Source organism: Meriones unguiculatus, chromosome 1 (assembly GCF_030254825.1).
Source record: "Meriones unguiculatus strain TT.TT164.6M chromosome 1, Bangor_MerUng_6.1, whole genome shotgun sequence".
Taxonomy (NCBI): domain Eukaryota; kingdom Metazoa; phylum Chordata; class Mammalia; order Rodentia; family Muridae; genus Meriones; species Meriones unguiculatus.
This window is the reverse complement of record NC_083349.1, coordinates 110,057,665-110,077,764: the sequence shown is the minus strand read 5'-3', so window position 1 is coordinate 110,077,764 and position 20,100 is coordinate 110,057,665. Positions and strand designations below refer to the sequence as shown.

Below are 20,100 nucleotides of genomic sequence, written 5' to 3'. Positions count from 1 at the left end.
ACACGCTGCTGTTGCCTACAGGACCCACCAGCAGTGTCACACTCAAGGTCTTCACTGTCCTCACTAGGGAAAACATCACACTCAGAAGCTGATGATCACTGCAGTGAGCACAGAGGAGAAAGGAATTTTCCGATGTGTTCTTCCTTTAAATATGCTAACCTTGTGGTGCCACCGGTACCTTTCCCCTGCCAACCTCTGCTGGTTTACAGTCAAGTTGCTCATTGGAAATACTCCTTGGGAAAGACTGCAGTTTATGGGGGCTGCTCCTCTTGCCTTTATTTTTAAAATTTTACTTAAATTTCTGTGTGTGTTTATGTGCGTGTGTTTGTGTCTAGGGCAGCTGCACATGTGAAGGCCAGAGAACCACCTCTGGGGCCATTCCTCAGGAGCTATCCACTTCGGATTGGTTTTGACACCAGGTTTCTCCCTGGCCTGTGAAGGATCTGACTGGCTCCATCTTCCCAGTGCTAGAATTACAAGCACATGCTACAAAGTCTGGCTTCTATGAAGGTTCTGGGGACCAAACCCAAATCTTTGCTCTGCACAGCAAGCACTTTACTGATGGCCCCCTAGCCTCCAAACTGTTGTGTCCCTATGCATGTGGCACATGCGTGCGAGGGTGCATGTGTGTGCACAAGGAAACCAAAGGCCAACCTCAAGTGCCATTCCTCAGAGGCCATTGCCTTGTTTTTGGAGAAAGGTCTTTCACTGACCCAGAACATGTCAGTTATGCCAGCCTGGCTGCCCAGCAAGCCCCAGGGATCTTCAGGTCTCTGACTCTCCAGCACTGAGATTACAAGTTTGAACCATCATGCCCAGCATTTTTCCTTAAATTCTGGAGACAAACTCTTATACTCAGGCTTGCTGAGATACCTCTCTCTGCTGTGCAAGCCTGATGATTTGATTTTGCATCCCCGAAACCCACATAAGATAGCTAGAGGCAGTAGCACAACTGTCTGTGAAACTAGGGTACTCCCAAGGGATGAGAGGTGGAGATGAGGAGAAGGTCTGAAAGCTCACAAGCCAGCCAGCGAGCCTGGCATTTGTTACAGTGAACAGCAATAGAAACCCTATGTCGTTGTCCTGTCCTCCACATGTGTGCCATGTACTCACATACACAATGAACATACACAGATGCATGAGAACACACATACACACAAAAATATACATACACACAAATTATTAAAAGTTTACCTTGACAATAAAAAAGGAAAAGCTTATCAACACTCGTTCTATGTCCAGTTTCTCTCCTTCCTTCCATATCAGTCACAAAATGCTAACAACTCACCGTGATTCAGTTTAAACAGTCTTATATCCCTGACATCAGTGCCTTTGTTGTCGCTACAGGTTCTCTGAGTCAGCAGACAATTACCCACAAGGTGTCATCTTTGTCTCTGCACAGACTGGAGAAAAGTTGTTCTTCTCCATCTAATGTCATCAACAGAAACTTTACAGCAGCAGCCTCCATGATGCCAAGCCAGCTGGTCTTCCAATGCGTTCTGAAACTAAAGACTGAATTTACTTAATCCTGAGCCCAATAACTAGGCTTGATATCATGGCAATGTAGAAAACCTCCCTCAACACGGTAATTATATTTTTAAGCACACAAAGATATTTAGACAAACTGTTCCAGCCAGCCACAGTGGTGCATATCTTTAATCCCAGTACTCAGGAGGCAGGGGATCTCTGTGAGTTCAAGGCCAGCCTAGTCTACATAGTAAGTTCCAGGTCAGCTAAAGAAAGCTCATCTCTACTAAAGAATCCTTATCATACAGAACATCACCTTCGACCAAGCTCAATACTATCAAAGAGAGCACCCAAAAATACCAAAGTCTTGGGTGTTTGATAATTAAAAACTGTCTTTGTACTGCATCTTTGAAAAAAAAAAAAAAAAAAAAAAAAAAAACAAACACAGAAAGTGTATTAGTCATCCAAAGGAGTAATAGGCTAGTAACAGTTTTTGATCTATGTGTTTTCTCTTCTGTACTAAATATCATCTCTAAGTCTGCAGTTCCCCAAATTTATATTTCCAAAGTTCACATGCTCTCTGACCACCCCGTAGTACCTGAGGAGGTCAGAAGAGGCATCAGATTCCCTGGAACTGGGGGTACAGATGGCATGCAAAAACAAGTGTTCTTAACTGCTGAGTCATCTCTCCAACCCCCAAATCATTTTATTTTCAAGACGAGTCCAGGATGGCCTTGAATACACCATAATCTTTTTGCTCTGCCTCTTTAAAGGTGGGATTACAACTGCAGAGCATCTGAGCACCTCTACAGTGGTCCAGTGCACCTAACCTTTCTTTGAGAACAATTACTGGGATTTGCTGAGATCTGCCATTGTTTTACCTCTAATTTTATATTGTGCTCTGGAAGGCTAATTCTCGACTTGGATAGCAGAACTTCATCTACGTCTCGTTGTTCTATATTCTAATACTCTGGATTTATCTGTCAGTTCATTAATTCTCTCCCTATGCAGGTTAGAACTATGTCTAATCAGACATTTATTTTTCTCTCATTGAGGTTGCTAGTTTTTTGTTTGTTTGTTTTTAGTTCTTAGAAGTTTGATTTAATTTCACTTTAAGTTTTCTGCTACTTTTAGTTTTTTCCAAAAAATTTTCCTTACTGCTATAAAATAAATATGTAAACACATTTCATATTTGACAACTCAGACTCTTTGTGGGACTTCACCCTCATTTCTTTTACTTCTTATTCATTCCAGTTTGCATTTTTCTGCTTTGGGAAAGCTCAGGTTCCTTGGAACTTTACTGAAGAGATTATTTGAGGCTAAGATTATTTTTTAACACCTTTTATCCAAGGCGAAGATTTGTAAGAGCAATCTTTCATAAAAGACTCAGGTTTCAAGCAAGCCACGGTAATGCACGCCTGTAATCCCAGCATTCGGGAGGCAGAGGCAGGCGGATCTCTGTGAGTTTGAGGGCAGCCTGGTCTACAAAGCGAGTTGGGAACAGTCAGCACTACACAGAAAAAACCCTGTTTCACACACACACACATACACACACACAAGATTTAGGTTTCTGACAGGCAGACCAAAAAGAACAGTTCTTTTAATATATTTAAAATTTTTAATTAAAATGTTTTTTCAGGCTGAAGAGATGGTTAATCTGGTGAAGTACTGCTGTGCAAACTTAAAAACTTGAGTTCAATCTCCAGAAACCACACAAGTGTGAAAGGAGAGGAACAACTCTAGACAGATATCCTCTGACTTCCACGTGTGTTCCTGGCATGCACACAGCTGCACAGGCAAATCACATACAAAAAAAAAAAAAAAGAAAAAAAGAAAATCTTGAATTTTTGTTTTTTTTGTTTTTTTTGTTTTTTGAGACAGGGTTTCTCTGTATAGCCCTGGCTGTCTTAGAACTCACCCTACAGAGTAGGCTGATCTTGAACTCAGAGATCCACCCACCTGCCTGTATCTCAAGTGCTAGGATTAAAGGTGTGTGCCACCACTACTCAGCTGAATTATTTTTTCTTACAGGAACATATTGTATGTTGAACATGCCTTCTTCCCCACACACGCTATTCTCCTCCCTTTCCCCACACTTCTCCCTCCTAAGAGGAACAGTTTTAAATATAGGTTGTCTTTAGTTGGTACGTACACACGTGCGTGCGTCTGTCTCTAAGCAGCCTCAGATGTCAGTCGTCCCTTCCACTGGTTGGAGTTAGGATTCACTGCTGCCTGTATTAAGCTAGCTGGCCCACAATCTTCCAGCCACGTCTCCATCTATCCTTGGTCGTGGTATGCTGGGACTATAGACAGACACTTGTACTACTGCTTCTGGCTTTTTATTTTGGTTCTGATAATCCCATCTCAGATTGTCAGGCTTGTCAGCACGTGCTTTACTCACTTAACTATCTCCCCACTAAGAAAGGGCTAGAGCGCTAAGCTGCAATTTATAGTAAATGATAGTAACTTTTTTGGATGGTGGAAATATCTAAAACCAAATGGTAGTGATAGTTACAAAATGCTATAAATTTGGTAAAAGTAATGTAACTTGCCAAGCTGAGCAAATTTTATGGTATGTAAATTTTTTAGCTTATGAACTATATACTTAAATTTTGTTTAGATAATTTTTATGTGTTGAAAATTTTTTTATTTAATTTTATGTTTATGGGTATTTGCCTATACTAATGTCTGTGCACCATGGGTGTGGAGTACCTATGGAGGCCTGAAGAAGGCTTTGGATCCCCTGGGAGAGACAGCTTCATGCAGGTCCTGGGATTTAAACTCAGGTCCTCTGGAAGAGCCGTCTGAACCACTCAGCCATCTTCTCAGCCCAATTTTACATGTTTTTAATGTAATTTTTAAAAAAAGAAGCAGAAGGGGACTGGAGAAGTGGCCTAGAGGGTAAAGTGCTTGCTGTGCCAGCATGAGGAACTTAGTTCACATTCCCAGCCCTCATGTAAAAGCTGAGTATGACAGCACTCTGGTAACCCCAGGGCTTGGGGGTGGACTCACTGGCCAACCAGTCTAGCTGAACCAGTGAGCTCCAGGTTCAACTGAAGCCTGGTCTCAAAAATAAGGCGGGGAGCAACTGAGGACAACCCCTCTGTCCTCCATATGCACACACATGCACACACAGCTACACGCACACCTCCACATACAGATGTATAATGCACACTTGAAAAGGAAAGCAAAGGGCTGGAGAGACCACTCAGCAGTTAAGAGCATTGGCTGTTCTTCCAGAAGACCCAGGTTCAATTCCCAGCACCTATATGGCAGCTAATAACCTTCCAAACTTCAGCTTCAAGGAATCTGAGCCCCCTTCTCTGGCCTCCAAGTGCACCCCATGCATGTGTGTCCAGACATACCTGCAAGCAAACACCTATAAACATCAATTTTTAAATGGTTAATATTAAAATAAGCTTTTAAAAAGCCAAGGCATTCTGATTTGTGGACATGAAAGAACCTAGAGTGGCTTTCTGTGGTCCAGCGCTCAACACCTGGGAAGACCCCAAGGGCAAGGTGAGACGCAGCTGCTTATAAACAATTAATTACCTTCCTGTGAGTAAGCCCTGGAAGCCCTTAGTTGTAGTAAATAAAGTTGGAACTCCTTAACTCACCACAATCAGTAACTACATGGCTGTTCACATGAACATACCTCCGTCACCCATACACACAGAGAAGTAACACACACACCCTCAGCCTGCACAGCGGGCTGCCAGTGCAGGGGATCAGAGAGCACTGTGTGCCCTGCCAGGTTCTCCAAACCACCCCAGTGCTGGGAAGATGGGTGCGGAACAGCCATGCTGTGGCCTAAGAGCCATGTCAGCTACTACACTCTACGATGTATAAAAAGGGAAATCAAAAGCAACTTTTCTTCTTCCAAAACGTCAAATGGTATAGGTCTGAAATTCTAGTGCCTGACAGAGCACTGGGGAGTTCCTAATCATGCTTGCCACCTAGGGCACCATTTTCAAAATCATTACAGTAAAACATAAGACTTCTGTGCTAATTGGGAAAGTCATCCTGGACTACAGAACCAAAGATGACAAGTATTCAGAAAAAGAATACGAAGAAGCACAAATGTTCGAACTTGTCAGTTTTCATTCATGCTTCCTTAAAAGCAGCGCGTGGCACGATTTTTTTAAATGAAGGACCAGGCAAATAATGTTGGGGTTTGAGGGCTATCACGTGTCAGCTACAGCAACTCAGTCCTGTCACTGTAACTGAAAACAGCCATGAACAATAGAGAGAGACGGGGACACACACAGCTGCATTGGTAGAATACTTGCCTAGGAAAACTGAAGCACTGGGTTTGATTCCCAGACTATATACACTAGGTATAATGGTCCAGGCCTGTAAGCCAAGTACTTGACTGTATGATCAGAGACTCAAGAGGATCTTGAGGCTGGGGCGATAACTGGTTGGGAAAAATACTGCAAGCATGAGGATTAGATTTAAAACCCTCAGAATTCACATAAAAACCAGGTGGAGATGGTGGCTCACCTGTAATTCCAGTGCTTGGAGCAATCCAAATCGGAAAGCTCCCAGTTTAGCAAGAGACCTTGCCTCAGCATAGAGCGCAGAGCAGCTGATGAGACACTCAGTATCAACCTCTGACTTCTGCACGCCTGCACATCACGCTCTAGCCCACCTCACCAAGGCTGGCTTCAATCCCCGAGCAATCTTCCTGCCTTAACCTCTGGAGTGCTTAGATTACAGGCATGAACTACTATCCACGGCTCAATGTTCTTTTTATTAAAACCTACCTTTATTTTTATAAATAATTTAATAAAAATCTAACTATTAAAAACTTAATTAATCTAAAGATGCATTAAGACTTATCTTAAGAGCTGGCGAGATGGCTCAGTTGGCACAATAACTGCTGAATCCATGTGAAAAGCCATGAGTGGCGGTGCATGCCTGCAATGTTGGGTAGGCAGAGACAGGAGGATCCGTAAAGCTTGTTGGTCAAATCAGCAAGCTCCAGGTTCAGTGAGCTACCTTGCCTCAAAAGATGAGGTAGAAGGCTGGTGAGAGGCTTCAGCAGGTAAAGACACTGGCATCCAAGACCAATGACCCTAGTTCAAGACCCAGTCCCCACGCCCTAGGGAGAATCAACACTCATATGTTTTCCTCTGACCTCTACAGACCCGCTGTGGCTAGCTGGCATTCCCCCTACACTCAAAATAAGTAAGTGCAATAAAAAGGAATAAGGAGTAATTAAAAACACATACCTGACACTGATCTCTGGTTTCACATATATATGTGCTACCTCCCCCCAAATTATCTTTAATATTTAAAAATAAGAAATTCAATCCGAGACAGTGGACCACTGGCCGGCTCTCACCTGTGAGCTGCAGTGTGGCAGTTCTGTTAAAAACCCAACAATTCCCCTACATGCTCTTCTTGCCGGAATACGAAAATAATATAGCCAGTTTTGCTTTCTGTCAGAAATAAATAGCCACAAACTGAAGTGAAACAGCGAGTAACCTCCAATTAAAGGAATTAGGTTTAAGGACGGTATGGTTAGATAATTAGAGCCTTAGCAGTAACAAACTGCTTGAAGCAGAAATTTTATCAAAGACAAGAGCAGCAAGTTGTATGAAAATGTTTTCACCAAGAGACAATTTTTTTTTCAGAGACTTAGAAGAAAATTTGCTAGAGTGCTGATAGACAAATTAGTTTTGTTTTGAATACAAGCCCTGAGATTTTAGAAACCTTGTTTACTTGACATTCTCAACCTCCCCCAAAAGGAGATAAGGAACAATGGCTGCCATCTAGTGGAGGCTTTTGGGAAGTGTAGGGACATGACTATTATGACTTTCATAAGGACAAAACAAAAACAAAAAGATAACTGTGTCATTCATTCATTTATTCCTCAATATACTTGTGCCCACCATGCTCTGAGCACTACTTTACACACTGAGAATTCAGCAGGGAGTAAGCCAAAGCCTTCTGAAGTACACATCTTTGTGATATAATTCAACTTCCTGAGGAAAAGACTTGAAAAGTATTAAGTTACTTTTGGGATCCTAGCTTCTTCCTTAAAAGCTGTTTCGCATACACTCTCCTTAAAGACTACACTGAGGTAACTGAGAGTGAACTGAGGTCTCCACTTTCCTCCCGGCACATCTCACCGCGTCCTTCTGCAGTTCAGCCAGCCGTGTCACAGTTACCCTAAGTTCCCTGAAACTCACCCCTGGTTCAGGCTACACTTTAACTGCTGCCTGTTTCGCCCTCGGGCTTCTTAGCACTACAGGAAGCAGGGGAAATGGAGAGAAGGCTGAGAAGGGAGGGGGACCTGGACACCAGGCCCAGCGAACTTGCTTTGTTCCTATGGAGTGAGGGGGCTGTCATTCAACCTCACCAAGACCTCAGTTGGCTTTTCAACAGGCTAGCGATAGCTGTACCATAAGGATTTCCGGGAAGGCTGAAGAAGCCGAGAACTAGACCGCTGGGAGTCCCCAGCGTCAACATCTCACCTGCAAATCTGTGGACCTGAACAAATCCCTCTTCTATGCAAACAATGAAACAGTCAAATATACTTTATCTCATGGTCAGCTTAAATTTCCACCCTGAATTCCTACAACAGTTTTGAAATTTTTGTTTATTTTTTTGAGACAGAGTCTCATGTATGCTAGGCTGGCTAAGGCTATGTGAAACAAAGGAGCTGGCGGTGATTTTCAACTCCTGACCCCGCCGTCTTTACTTCCTTTCTGCCAGGATTGCAGAAGCTTGCCATATACCCGGGTTGGAGTTTTAACTTTATTTCTTGTTATGCAGTAGTGGTAAAACACAAGATTTTGTGTGCTGGATGCATTGTGTGTGTCAATGTGGGCCAGAAGTTGACACAATATTCTACTTAATTTTTGATTCAAGGCCTCCCTGAGCCTGAAGCTCATCCATTTGGCCAGCCTGGGTAGCCAATGAGCCTGTTATCCCAGCACAGAGTTAGGCACAGCTCGCTGTCTGGCTTCTTGCATGGGTTCTGAGGTTCTAAACTCAAGTGTTCATGCTTGCATGGGAGTCACGTTACCAGCCAAGCCATCTCCTTAGCCCTCCTCACCACACACCCTCTTTTTTGTTTGTTTCGAGGTAGGGTTTCTCTGTGTAGCCCTGGCTGTCCTGCAATTCTCTTTGTAGACCAGGCTGGCCTCAAACTCAGTGATCCACCTGCCTCTGCCTCCCAAGTGCTGGAACTAAAGGCATGAGCCACCACTGACTACTACTTTTCCTTCTTCTTCTTTAAAAGACAGGGTCTCACTAGGTCACCCTGGCTGACTAGGGATTCACTGTGTGGATCAGGATAAGCTTGAGCTCACAGAGATCCTGTACCTCTCCACCAAGCCTTACATACCCTTTTTTTTTTTTTTTTTTTTTTTAAAGATAAAGTCTTACTCCATAACCTAGACTGGTCTGGAACTTCCAGCACGCTCCGGCCTCAACCTTCTAAGTACTAGGATTACAGGCATGAGCTACCATACCAACCTAGGACAGTTTTTTAAAATTAATTTTTATTTATTTTGTTGGGGGGGCACAGCATGGCACAGAAGTTAAGGTTAAAAGAAACTTGTGGCAATTGGTTCTCTACTTCCACCGTGTGGGTTCTGAGAAGCAACTTCAAGTCATTAGGCTTGGTGGCAAGCACATTTACCAGCTGAGACAGAGCACTGACCCTCAACCATGGAGTTTTAACTTTGTTTCTTGTAATGCATTAGGTAAAAATATAAGTTTAGTTTTTTGCTCTGTTTTGTTTGTTTTAACAGAGTCTCACTCTATGGCTCAGGCTGGTCTGGAATTCACAGAATCCTTCTGTGAGATCCTAAGTGCTGGTATTGAAGGTGTGACTCACCACAAACAGCTGACACTATTTATTTGAGCACCTATGTGTGTATGTTAGCATGTGTTCACATATATATGGTTATACATATGTGCGTGTGTTTGGAGGCCCGAAGCTGACGTCAGGTGTCTTCCTTGATCACTGTCTTCTTTATTTGTACAGATATGGTCTCTTGCTGGGCCCAGAATTCACAAATCCCAACTAGTCTGGTGAGCCGACTTGCCATAGGGATCCTCTCTATGTATTACAGGCAGCTGCTATGCCTGTCTGGCTTTTATGTGGGATCTGGAGATCTGAACTCCTGTCCTCATGCTTCTGTGGCAAGCACTTTATATACTGAGCCATCTTCCCAGCCCTAACCCTAAGGTGTCTAATGCCTTTATAACATCTTCCTCCATGACCACAACAGCCCAAAGCACCACGGTTCTTACCTGGTGCATGACCCTTCTCTAGCTGGCCTCTCCTCTTTCATTCTTATCCTGCTCCTTATCTTAACACGCTACACAATGAGGTTTTTGTTTGCTTTTTTTATTTTTAATTTCTTAAAATGGAAAACTTAATAAGGCTTCCTATCTACAGATCTTCAGTTCAGGATAATGCCCATCAACCAGCAGCAGCCCATGCCTCCCTGCCAGCCCACCCTGGAGCCTCGTGGCTCTGCTCCTAATGCCTTTTTCTGCCAGGACACTGCACCCTCCACAGCTAATTCCTAGTCCTCTCTGGCTCCACTGTAAATGTCATTCTTCATGAGTGCGTTTCCTAGCTTGGCACCAAGATAAAGACAGACCATAAGGTAAAGACATCTTGTTACAGAATTAGTTTGCATATTAGGCCAAATATGAGATATTATTTTCCAAAGATTCAAAGTAAATAGGATAGTTCTAAATACAATGGAACAATTATGAAACTGATCAGAAACCATGAAACTGGTTCATCAAGAAATTCTCAGGAGATTTAAAGAAATCCCTAAGCTCCTTGGTATTTAGTTCAAAGCATGCCAAAGGCACACGGCTGAAGAATATTTAATACAAGGAAGCTATTCTTTCAGGTAAAATTTCAGACATCTTTAAAAGGCTTTTATCTGGTTGGTGAGATGACCGAAGGTGATGGCCTGCCCTGGGATGCAAATGATGAAAGGAGATAACTGACTCCCAAAAGTTATCCTCTGATCTCCACAGGTCATGAGAATGGCACGTGCTCACACACATACCCACACACACTAAGTAAATACATACATATGGCTCTGATCTGACTCCAGTTATACGGCATAAAATTAAAGTGTAATTATGAAGTGACATGTCAAATTAGGCAAAAGGCACTCTGCCTCTTGTTTCCTGAGCGTAGCCACTAATGTCTGCCTATTGGTTATCATCTGTATATGTTTTTATGCATTCATACAAATCAGATGTTTTTGAAGTTTGGATAAATAGGTCCTTCTGTGAAGGTTCTACTGTAACCAGAGTTTCAAGTGAAAAGCCAGGTTCTGGCAGTCCCAGCTGACTTATTTATTCAGACCACCTGTCTGAATAAACCAATCAAAGAAAGAAGTGATGGTGAAAAGCAGAGAACAGAGAGCAATTCAAATGGCCACGTTAGGGCCACATCAGTGATGGGGCTGGAGAGACGGCTCAGAGGAAGAACACTTGCTGCCCGTTCAGCAGACCAGGGTTTGATTCCCAGTATACTCATATGGTGGCACACAAGTGTTTGTAACTCTGGTTTGGGGGGCACTAAAGACAGTGATGAGAACTTAGACTTCAAACCCAAGAAAGAGGCAGCTGAGAAAATGATAAGCAAAACTGATAAAGGACAGGAAAAGTGAACTTTAGTGACGAACAGAGCTGACTCAGAAATGTCTGAGAAAGACAGAGAAATCCTAAGAGCATTCCTGCTCTAATGTTGATGACACTGGGGACGGTCCGTTCATAGGTCTCAAGTGCACCAGCAAGAACGTGACAAATGATGCAGGAGACTGATGGAGACGGAGAGGTGAGCAAGCAAGAGTCCCTGGGCCTCATGAAAAAGACCAGCCTCACGCTCGTGACTAGGTTTAGTGTCTGTGAGATCTGGCTTCTGAGAACACAATCCACTTCAGCTATAATATCAATCCCTTTAGACATTGTGGAAGTTCTCTTTGATGTTACCACTGTTTGTAAGTCACCTACTAATTACTTTAATTCTAGAAAGCTGAGCAAGAGTGCATCAGAATGGACAGAGAGCTCTTTTGTTGTTGTTGTTGTTTGATTTGGTTTTGGTGTTTCAAGACAGTATTTCTTTGTGTAGCTCTGGCTGTCCTGGAACTCTCTGTAGATCAGGTTGGCCTCTGCCCCTTGAACGCTGGGATTAAAGGCATGTGCCCCCATCGCTACCACCCCAGGCAGAAGAGGTCTTAAAGTCTACCAGTGACATCGCCTTACATCATATTTGTCATGTATTTTCACATAAGTGCAGGCATAAAATTATTTATTTATTTATTTATTTATTTACATACTTACTTATGTGGGATGGTAGAGGGGGAGGGTGAAGGCCAAAGAACAACTTGTAAGACCTGGTTCTTTGCGTCCACCATGTTGGAATAAGGACTCAAACTCAGGTTGTCAGGCTTAGTGGCAAGTACCTGCGGAGCCACTTTGGTTTTTCTTCAATAGTTCCTGCTTTTAGTTGATACCTGAGTAGTTTGTTGTTGTTGTTGTTGTTGTTTTTAATACAGTGTTCTGCCTGCATGTGCACCTGCACACCAGAAGAAGGCACCAGATCTCATCATAGATGGTTATGAGCCACCATGTGGTTGCTGGGAATTGAGCTCAGGACCTTTGGAAGAACAGCCAGTGCTCTTAACCTCTGAGCCATCTTTCCAGGCCCCATTGAGAGTTTTTTTTTGTTTTGTTTTAATTATTACTATAATTATTATTTGGGTGTGTGTTGTCTGTGTGCTTATGTTCCTGCAGAGGTCAAAGGTCAACACGGGGTAGTGTTCATTTTTGAAACAGGGTCTCTCAATAGGGCTGGGGCCTATCAGCTAGGCTAGGATGGCTGGTTAGCGAACCCCAGGAATCCACCTCTCTTGATCTCTCAGCACCAGGATTACAAGCGTGTGCCATGGTGTTTGGTGTTTTAACAACTTCTGGAGTTCAAACTCAGAGCCACACGCTTGCAGGATAAACGCTTTACTAACTGAACCATTTCTCCAGCTCAGTTTTTCTCTTATAAAACCCAACAGGGGCAAGGGAAATGACCCAGTTGGTAAACCACTTGCTATGTACTCCTGAGAGCCTCAGTCTGGACCCCAGTACTCATGCAAAAAGCTGGCGTGAGGCACACACATCTGTAGTTCCCGTGGTGGAGAAGGAAAGAGACAGGTGGGTCACTGAAGCTCACTGGCTAGTTAGTCTAGCTACATAAAATGAGCTCCAGGATGTAGAGACTGGCTGAGAAAGACATTCAACATCGACCTCTGCTTTCCACATTCATGCAGATATATGCACATGTGTCCCCACACATGCACCGATATACACTGATAAGACATGTACTATACCATTCACCAATGTTTTTTAATGAACACACACTGAAATTTGGCTATTTAGTAATGCTAACTGTTTTTGTCTTAAAGCCTTTCTTACTTATTAGAAAGAAAGAAAAATAAAAAAGGAAAACTGAAGTCCAGATTCACTTATAAACAGTGACAAACCTAACAAAACAACAACAGACAGAATTCAGCCGCGTTTTGGATAGCCAACTTAGGTCTGTTCCAGGAATTAAGGGTGGTTTTTAAAAACAGGGCTGGGAATGTGGCCCACTTGCCTCATGTGTGGGAGGCCCTAGGTTTAATCCCTAGCATCACAAACACACAGATACTCCACAACTAATGTAATTCACTATATTAATTAATAGGGAAAAAGAAAATCACACAATTATCTCAAAATAGAAAAATCCGATAAAATTCCACATCTGTTCATCACTAAAATCAAGCACTCTTTGGAAGGAGAAATAAAAGGGAAGCTGATTAACCTGATTAAATCTATGAAACCAAGCCCATCTCTGCTATATGACAGCTATAAGCATTCTCTTTGCGATTACCATAAAACAAGAATGCTTATTACACCCTTTCTATTCAGTATTGTATGGGGTATTGTATCACAGTAAGACCCTTTGCTCCCCAAAAAGTACAATTAATTTCTGAAAGTCTAAAAAGTGAAAAGAAACAAAGCCACCATTATTTGTAGATTATAAAAGTATTTATAAAAATTTTTTTAAAAAGTGAATACAAATTATTAGAAGCAAGGAGCATGTTAAGAAAGCTAAGTACACATTACTCTAAAATACAAAAGCCATCAATATTTCCATACCCTACAACCAACTGCTAAGAAACACAATTAAAAAAAGAGCCCATTGGCATGATAAGATACTTCCCAAATTCACAGGAATTATACACTTGGAGCAGGGGCATTTTATGAAATACAAAATATTGTCTTGAGACTTTCACAGGAAAAAAGACATTATTTGTAACTGCAACAAAATATATGGATTCCACAGGAGTCAATTAATCAAGTGTTACACTCCAGTCTCAATACTAGGAAGACTAAAGCTAGCCTGGGCTAAGAGAGAGCTTAAGGTCAGGCTGGGCTAAATAGTGAGATAATGTCTCAAACACCAGAACAAAACAAAATGCCCCCAAAAACTCAACAAAGAAATGAATCTAACAAATATAACACCGCTTCTAAGTCAAAACTGTAAGCTTTACTTAAAGGCATAAAAAGACATTTAAGTGAATGCCAAGAAATCATCATGTTTGTGAAACAGAAAATTTACTATTATAAAAATGTCAGTTCTCTCCAATTTGATCTTTGGGCTCAATAAATCAGTAAAAATCTGAACAAAGTTCCATGAAGAATCCAAAAAGCTGATTCCAAAATTTGTAAGAAACAAGGACAAGAATAGAGACAACACTCCTAAAAAATATTACTAAGTCTCTATGGTAACCGAGATAGGGGGATTTTTGGCAAAGCCCAAAGAACAGGATAAAGATCCCAGAAACCAGCCTGTGTACACTTGGAAACAACTTTTTTCTTACATGCAGTAGCAGAGGTTGAACCCAGAGTCTGTGCATGCTATGTGAGCACAGAACTACATCTCTGGAATTTTAATTTTGATGCCACTACTAATAATAGGTCAGGAGGGAGATAAGTGAATTATTAACCTCCCATCCCCCACAAAAAATAAATTTGGAAGCAAGTTATTGTTCAAATGCAGACTGGTGTGTTTGTGTGTGTGTCTGATTCGACATCATACCACACAACAAAAATCCATTTCATACGAACTGAAGACATACGTAGAAGAAACAGCTTCACAACTCAAACAGACACGAGCATACTAAAGCATAATCATGAGCTGCTGCCCTGGGTGGCCTTTTTGTTGTTTTGTGCCCTTAAATTTGAACAGATAAAACTCTGTAGACATTCATTCCCATGCCACATGAATATCTAGGTTAAGTCCCTGTGGGTTTCATGGCCACAGAGAAGAAACAGCGGCCACAGTGAAGTTTGGGAAGGACACACAAACAGTGCCAGACAGCCCAACTCAACACCACCATAATCACGCTCTGCTGTGCTCGTGTTTCTGGAGGCTGCTGCCATCTTGACTGGAGGAACGCAGAGAATACAGAGTCTTATGGCGGTCTAAAGAGCTCAGTGCTGACGTCAGCACAGCCGCGCAGGTGTATACTTACACTATATGTGCAAGGTCAAGTGGTTTCTCTGGCTGCTCGGGAAAGACGGGATGTGGGGGTTCTCTGGAGGGTACGCATCCCAAAGATTTACTAATTGCATGGCTCAGCTTCTTTGCAGGGGATTTCTGTGTCAAAGGAGAAAATGAGGAAATGAGACTTTTCAGAAGAATCAGTGACAAGAGCGTAGGAAACACTTTCAAGCGCAGAGCAGACTTCACTGCGGTCAGTGTCCCGGGGCCTTGTGAGAGGAGCCAGCAGTGCTCACGATGCTCCTGCGGCCTTTCCATTCCTACAGCTCTTCCCGTCCTTCCACCAGAAAGTCAAGTTCCGGGGCTAAAGAGAGTGTTCAACTTCCTCTGGATACCTCTACGCATTGTGAATTCCCTTTTAATGAGGTTTCTGGGTCATTTCTGGTTAAGATATTAGGTGATTCCCTCCCAGGGGAAATTTTTGAATGGGTACAATATAAAAAGGCTAGGAAAATGCAAAGAACACATACAACTGTGCATGCTAGCAAATCAACTGCCTAAAATATACCCCTAAATGCTAGAATGTTTCCAAGTCAGACCAGGTACTGTGGTACAAAAGCCTGTAATCCCAGCATTCAGGAGGCGGCGGCAGCAGGATCAAGAGTTTAAGGCCACTGATAGCTATCCAGCAAATTTGATGCCAGCCTGGGCTACATAAGTTTCTACCTTGAAACAAGAAAAAAGTGAGACAGAACATTTGGCATCAAAGGTCTGTATGTGCAAATGGATTTAAATAAGTATAAGCCCATATATAAGCAGTCAACATAGACCTGTCACTATAAATGATGATGTACAAGGTACCAAAAAAAAAGTTAGAATTCTAATAATTTCCCTGGAAAGCAGAAACACCAATTCTCAAGATTGTTCTCTAAAACAGCAAATGTGCACAAAGTGAATAAAATCCTACAGTTATATCAAACAGAACATTCCATTCCCTATTTAGCCCGCCTCTTGCTTTTTTTTTTTTTTTTTTTTTTTTAAGTTGGCAAGTAAATCTAGGGTCTCATCCTTCTGAGCTATATACACCTACGGCCTCTGAAAATTCCCATAGAGTCTCTTTACATACACTGTATGCTGTCCATCCAATTCCTTTTAAATAACGCTACTGTCTGAGATTTTGCCAGGATATTAATGAAAAAGTAAGTTTGAGTACTTCAGTCTGCTGTCTATACAATTTATTATCAAATGTGACACTTCGGATAGAGCGCATGGCCTGTGTGCAGCCACATGCCTCATCAATACTGCATTCCCTCTCATTATTTATTAGGCAGTATCCCACTGTGGAGCTCAGATTGGCCTTCAGCTTGCAATCTTGCTTCCGCAGCCTCAGATCTTGGGCTTACAGGTATTTACCACCATTAAACATTTATATCCTGCTTGCTGCAGTATTTTAACACCACATAAGCACAAATCTGTTTTCCCTTAAGACCATATAGGCAAAGTCAATGTTTGATTGTAATAAAGATGAAGTAACAGCAGTATCTTCAGAAACTCTGTATTTTGGATATCTTAGCAATCACTGACCCTTCAATCCATTTTATTCTGGAAAAAAAAAAAAGTCTACATCTAATCTAGTTCTTCAAATTGCACATGGCAAAACATATAACATTCTGAATTCTCCCCCCAACTGCTCTCTGCTTCTTTCCCTTTGCCCAACAAGTAGCTATGATGTGATTCACACCTTCCCCTCTAACCCATCTCTGATCCTAGACTCTCACAAGCTGATAATCCATACACACTAAGAGTTAAAGAAGCCAGGTGGTGGCACATGACTTTAATCCCAGCACTCAGGATTAGAGTTAAGGCAGCTGGACCTCTGTGAGTTCAAGGCTAGCCTGCTCTATAAAGTGAGTCCAAGACAGCCAAGGCTATACAATGAAACTGTGTCTTGAAAAACAAAAATAAAAAGAAGAAACGCTGTCATGTTCCACAAGAACACATGCATTCCCAACTTGTCTCTCTTACCTACTTCCAAGGAGCACACAGATGCGTATCACGTTCCTTAGGTTTGAAGACCTGGGAATATGCCTTTTCCAGACCTATCCTTCCCCACCAGCCTTATATAAGTTCCCTAAGCCTCTGGAGCATCTCTCTTTTGTGAAGATCTTCTTACTACTCCATTGGACAGTGACGTTTCTCTAGGCTACTCGTGGCCTCGTGCATATGCCCACCATCACCCTGACCATGCTTCAGTGGTTAATTCCTTTTCCATCCTTGTTAGACTCTTGCTTCCTAAGGGACCAGCTATGTCTTATCCATCTTTGCATTTACAGAGCCTATTCTTAGAACAGAACATGTGACTTGAACATAATTTTCTAGCTTTATTTTCAGGTTTTTGTGTATGCATGAATTACAAGTGGGAGACAACCAACGGAAATTAAAAAGAAAATAGTAGCTGAATTCACCTTTACAACTAATCTGTAGAATTTCTTGATTTGTTGTTATACCAAAGAGCCACCTGGGCCATTAATTTATACAGTCTATATGGAACAGATTTACTTTAGCGCCATCCTGAACACTAACAGCCATGAAATCACAGGGTTAATAAACATTAAAATAAGCACATGACTACTAAAGTAAGTGTTTGCATTTGTAAACCTTAATAATCTTAGCAGTATTTTGCGGTATTTGTGAAAATACTGCTTTAAGTCAGGGCTTAAAAACTATATCCAGTTTTGTGCAGGCCAGATAAAGGTACCTGTCACCAAGCCTGATAACTTGTGTTGGATACCTAGAAGCCACATGGTGGAAGGAGAGAGCATGGTTGTTTAACCTCCACATACATGCTGCAACCTATGCATGACACCCCCCCAGCACAAATAAATAAATCCTAATAATAAAAAAATACCATCCAATTTCAAGCCTCAAAAAACAGGCATAGGGCTAGAAATATAGCTCAGTCATCAGAAGGCTTGTTTTTCATGCACAAAGCCCTGATTTGATCCCTAGTCCCACATAAACCAGATATGGTGGTATTCCTGTAATCCCAGCACTCAGAAGGTATGAGGAGGATTAGAAGTTCAAGGTCATCCTTGGTTACATATCAAGTTCAAGAGGGTATAAAATGTGGACCATACTTTCGAAAGCTATAAAGCTGTAAGTATCATCATGTCCATCTATGCAGTATCCTGCCTAAGAAACAACTTGACAGTCACTCTGAGGCTTCTTGTAGGCCTTCCCTTGACACCCCCCCCACACCTCCTTTTCTCCTGATAGGCACTTACATGGATTTTGTATTAATAATTTCCTTAGCTTTATGATTTCTGTAATTGTGTAAAATAATACACTGTTCAGGAATGTTTAAAACCTACAGAGGCTAAATGTGCATGTATATATGACCAGCAGCTTACTTTTTCACTCAAAATTGTTATCATTTATCTATATGAGCATACATAATTGCAATTTACACATTTTCTTTACTTCCTGGTGGAACTTTCCTGCTTAGTTCACTGTAAGTTAGATATTCACTCAGCTGCTGATGAACACTTGGTTTGTTTCCATTTGGTCCTGCCATTCATACTTTGCTACTAAGTTTTCTAGTGCATGATACTTGGTGGCCACATGTAAGAATGTCATCAGATTTGGACTGTTGGCTTGCATGGCTGTGTATATTTCAATTTTGGTAACTACTCCAACTCATTTGCTCTACAAAGTGATTACATTAATTTCCCATCAGCTGCATGGGAGAGCTCCTGAAACTCCGCACTCTCTCCAACTCTTGTTACTGCCAGACACTTTAACATTTGCTGGGCCCGTGGGTAATAATAAACGGTACTGTGATTTCAACTTGTGATTTCCTCACAACCGAAAGTCAGTTTAGCAGACTAGAAACTGGTGGGGATTATCTTTCTCTTACTGCCTTGAATTTCTTTCTTTTGACACATGCAGCCCAGGCTATTCTCAAACTTGTTATGTGGCTGAGGGTGGCTTTGAACATGACATCCTACTGCCGCCAGAATTCTAGATCCGTGCTACCCAGCCTAGCTTTCTTACTGATTTGTAACAATTTTATTTTTGTATTTTAAACTCAAAAAGTTATATTGTATAACTTCTTCGTTAGGTTTCTCACTATTATATTTTTGATGAACAGCTACCTTTAATTAAATAACTACTACCTTCCAAATTAAATAACTTTGTTCCTATTTTATGCCTTTTCTATGTTTAAAAAAAATTCCCTCTGAGGTCATAAGGGTATCCCGCCACATAGTTTTATGAAATCTGATCATTTAGAGCAGGTGCAGTGAAAATGTAAGCGTGATAACGTGAATTTGATCCCAGAAAATTGTTCTCTGATTTCCATATGCATACCACCCCCCGGAATTGCACACTGAAGTTTTGTCATTTATAGATTTCATATTTAAGTCTGAATATATTTAGCTAGGGTTCTTTTTAAAAGTTGATACAATATATATTTCTGTATGTATATGTATATGTGTATGTGTATATATATATATCCCAGGTTAGTCTCAAATTCATTGTCCTCTTGCCTCCCCAGCACAGCTCTGATAAGTAAGATAGATAAGAGAAAAAAATCCATTTTCTCCCTATTTGAATAATCAACTGCATAAAGGTCACCCAACAGGCATTCTGTCCTGGGCAGTACATCAGTCTAGTTGCTGCGACTTCTCACCCATTCAGCGACAGCAGAGTCTGTGAGCAGTATTTTCTTCCTCTTCTTGAGACAGGGTCTCCCATGACTCCGGCTGTCCTGGGAATTCATTCTGTAGACCACGACTGGCTTCTAACTCAGAGATCTGCCTGCCTGTCTCCTGAGTGCTGGGATTTAAGGTGCGAGCCACCATGCCCGGCATCATTTCTCTGAATTTTAGGATAAATCTGCCACTTATACATACCCCCACATACACAGCCTGTGGAAATTTCAGTGGGAGCTGACCAAATCCATCAATAAACTTACAGAGAACTGGCATCCTTACACACAGAACAATCATCTTCATGAATGTTTTCATCTTCCTGTCTGCCTAGACCACCTCTAACATCTTTCTACAGTACTAAATGCCCATCTGTCAGGGACCTGTGTA

At 41.8% G+C, this 20,100-nt stretch overlaps 1 protein-coding gene across 12 annotated transcripts in view; it reads right to left on the bottom strand.

Moving 5' to 3' along the window:
• Dtnb (dystrobrevin beta) overlaps window positions 1–20,100 on the bottom strand; it is a 201,574-nt gene that overhangs the window by 80,416 nt on the left and 101,058 nt on the right. For all 12 annotated transcript variants that reach the window (XR_009584951.1, XR_009584948.1, XR_009584956.1 and 9 more), the window contains exon 9: window positions 15,033–15,157. Coding sequence is in view for 3 of the 12 variants with exons in the window: in XM_060365205.1 (XP_060221188.1) it covers window positions 15,033–15,157 (125 nt within the window). In the remaining 9 variants the exon portion in view is untranslated. The remainder of the gene's footprint in view (window positions 1–15,032; window positions 15,158–20,100) is intronic.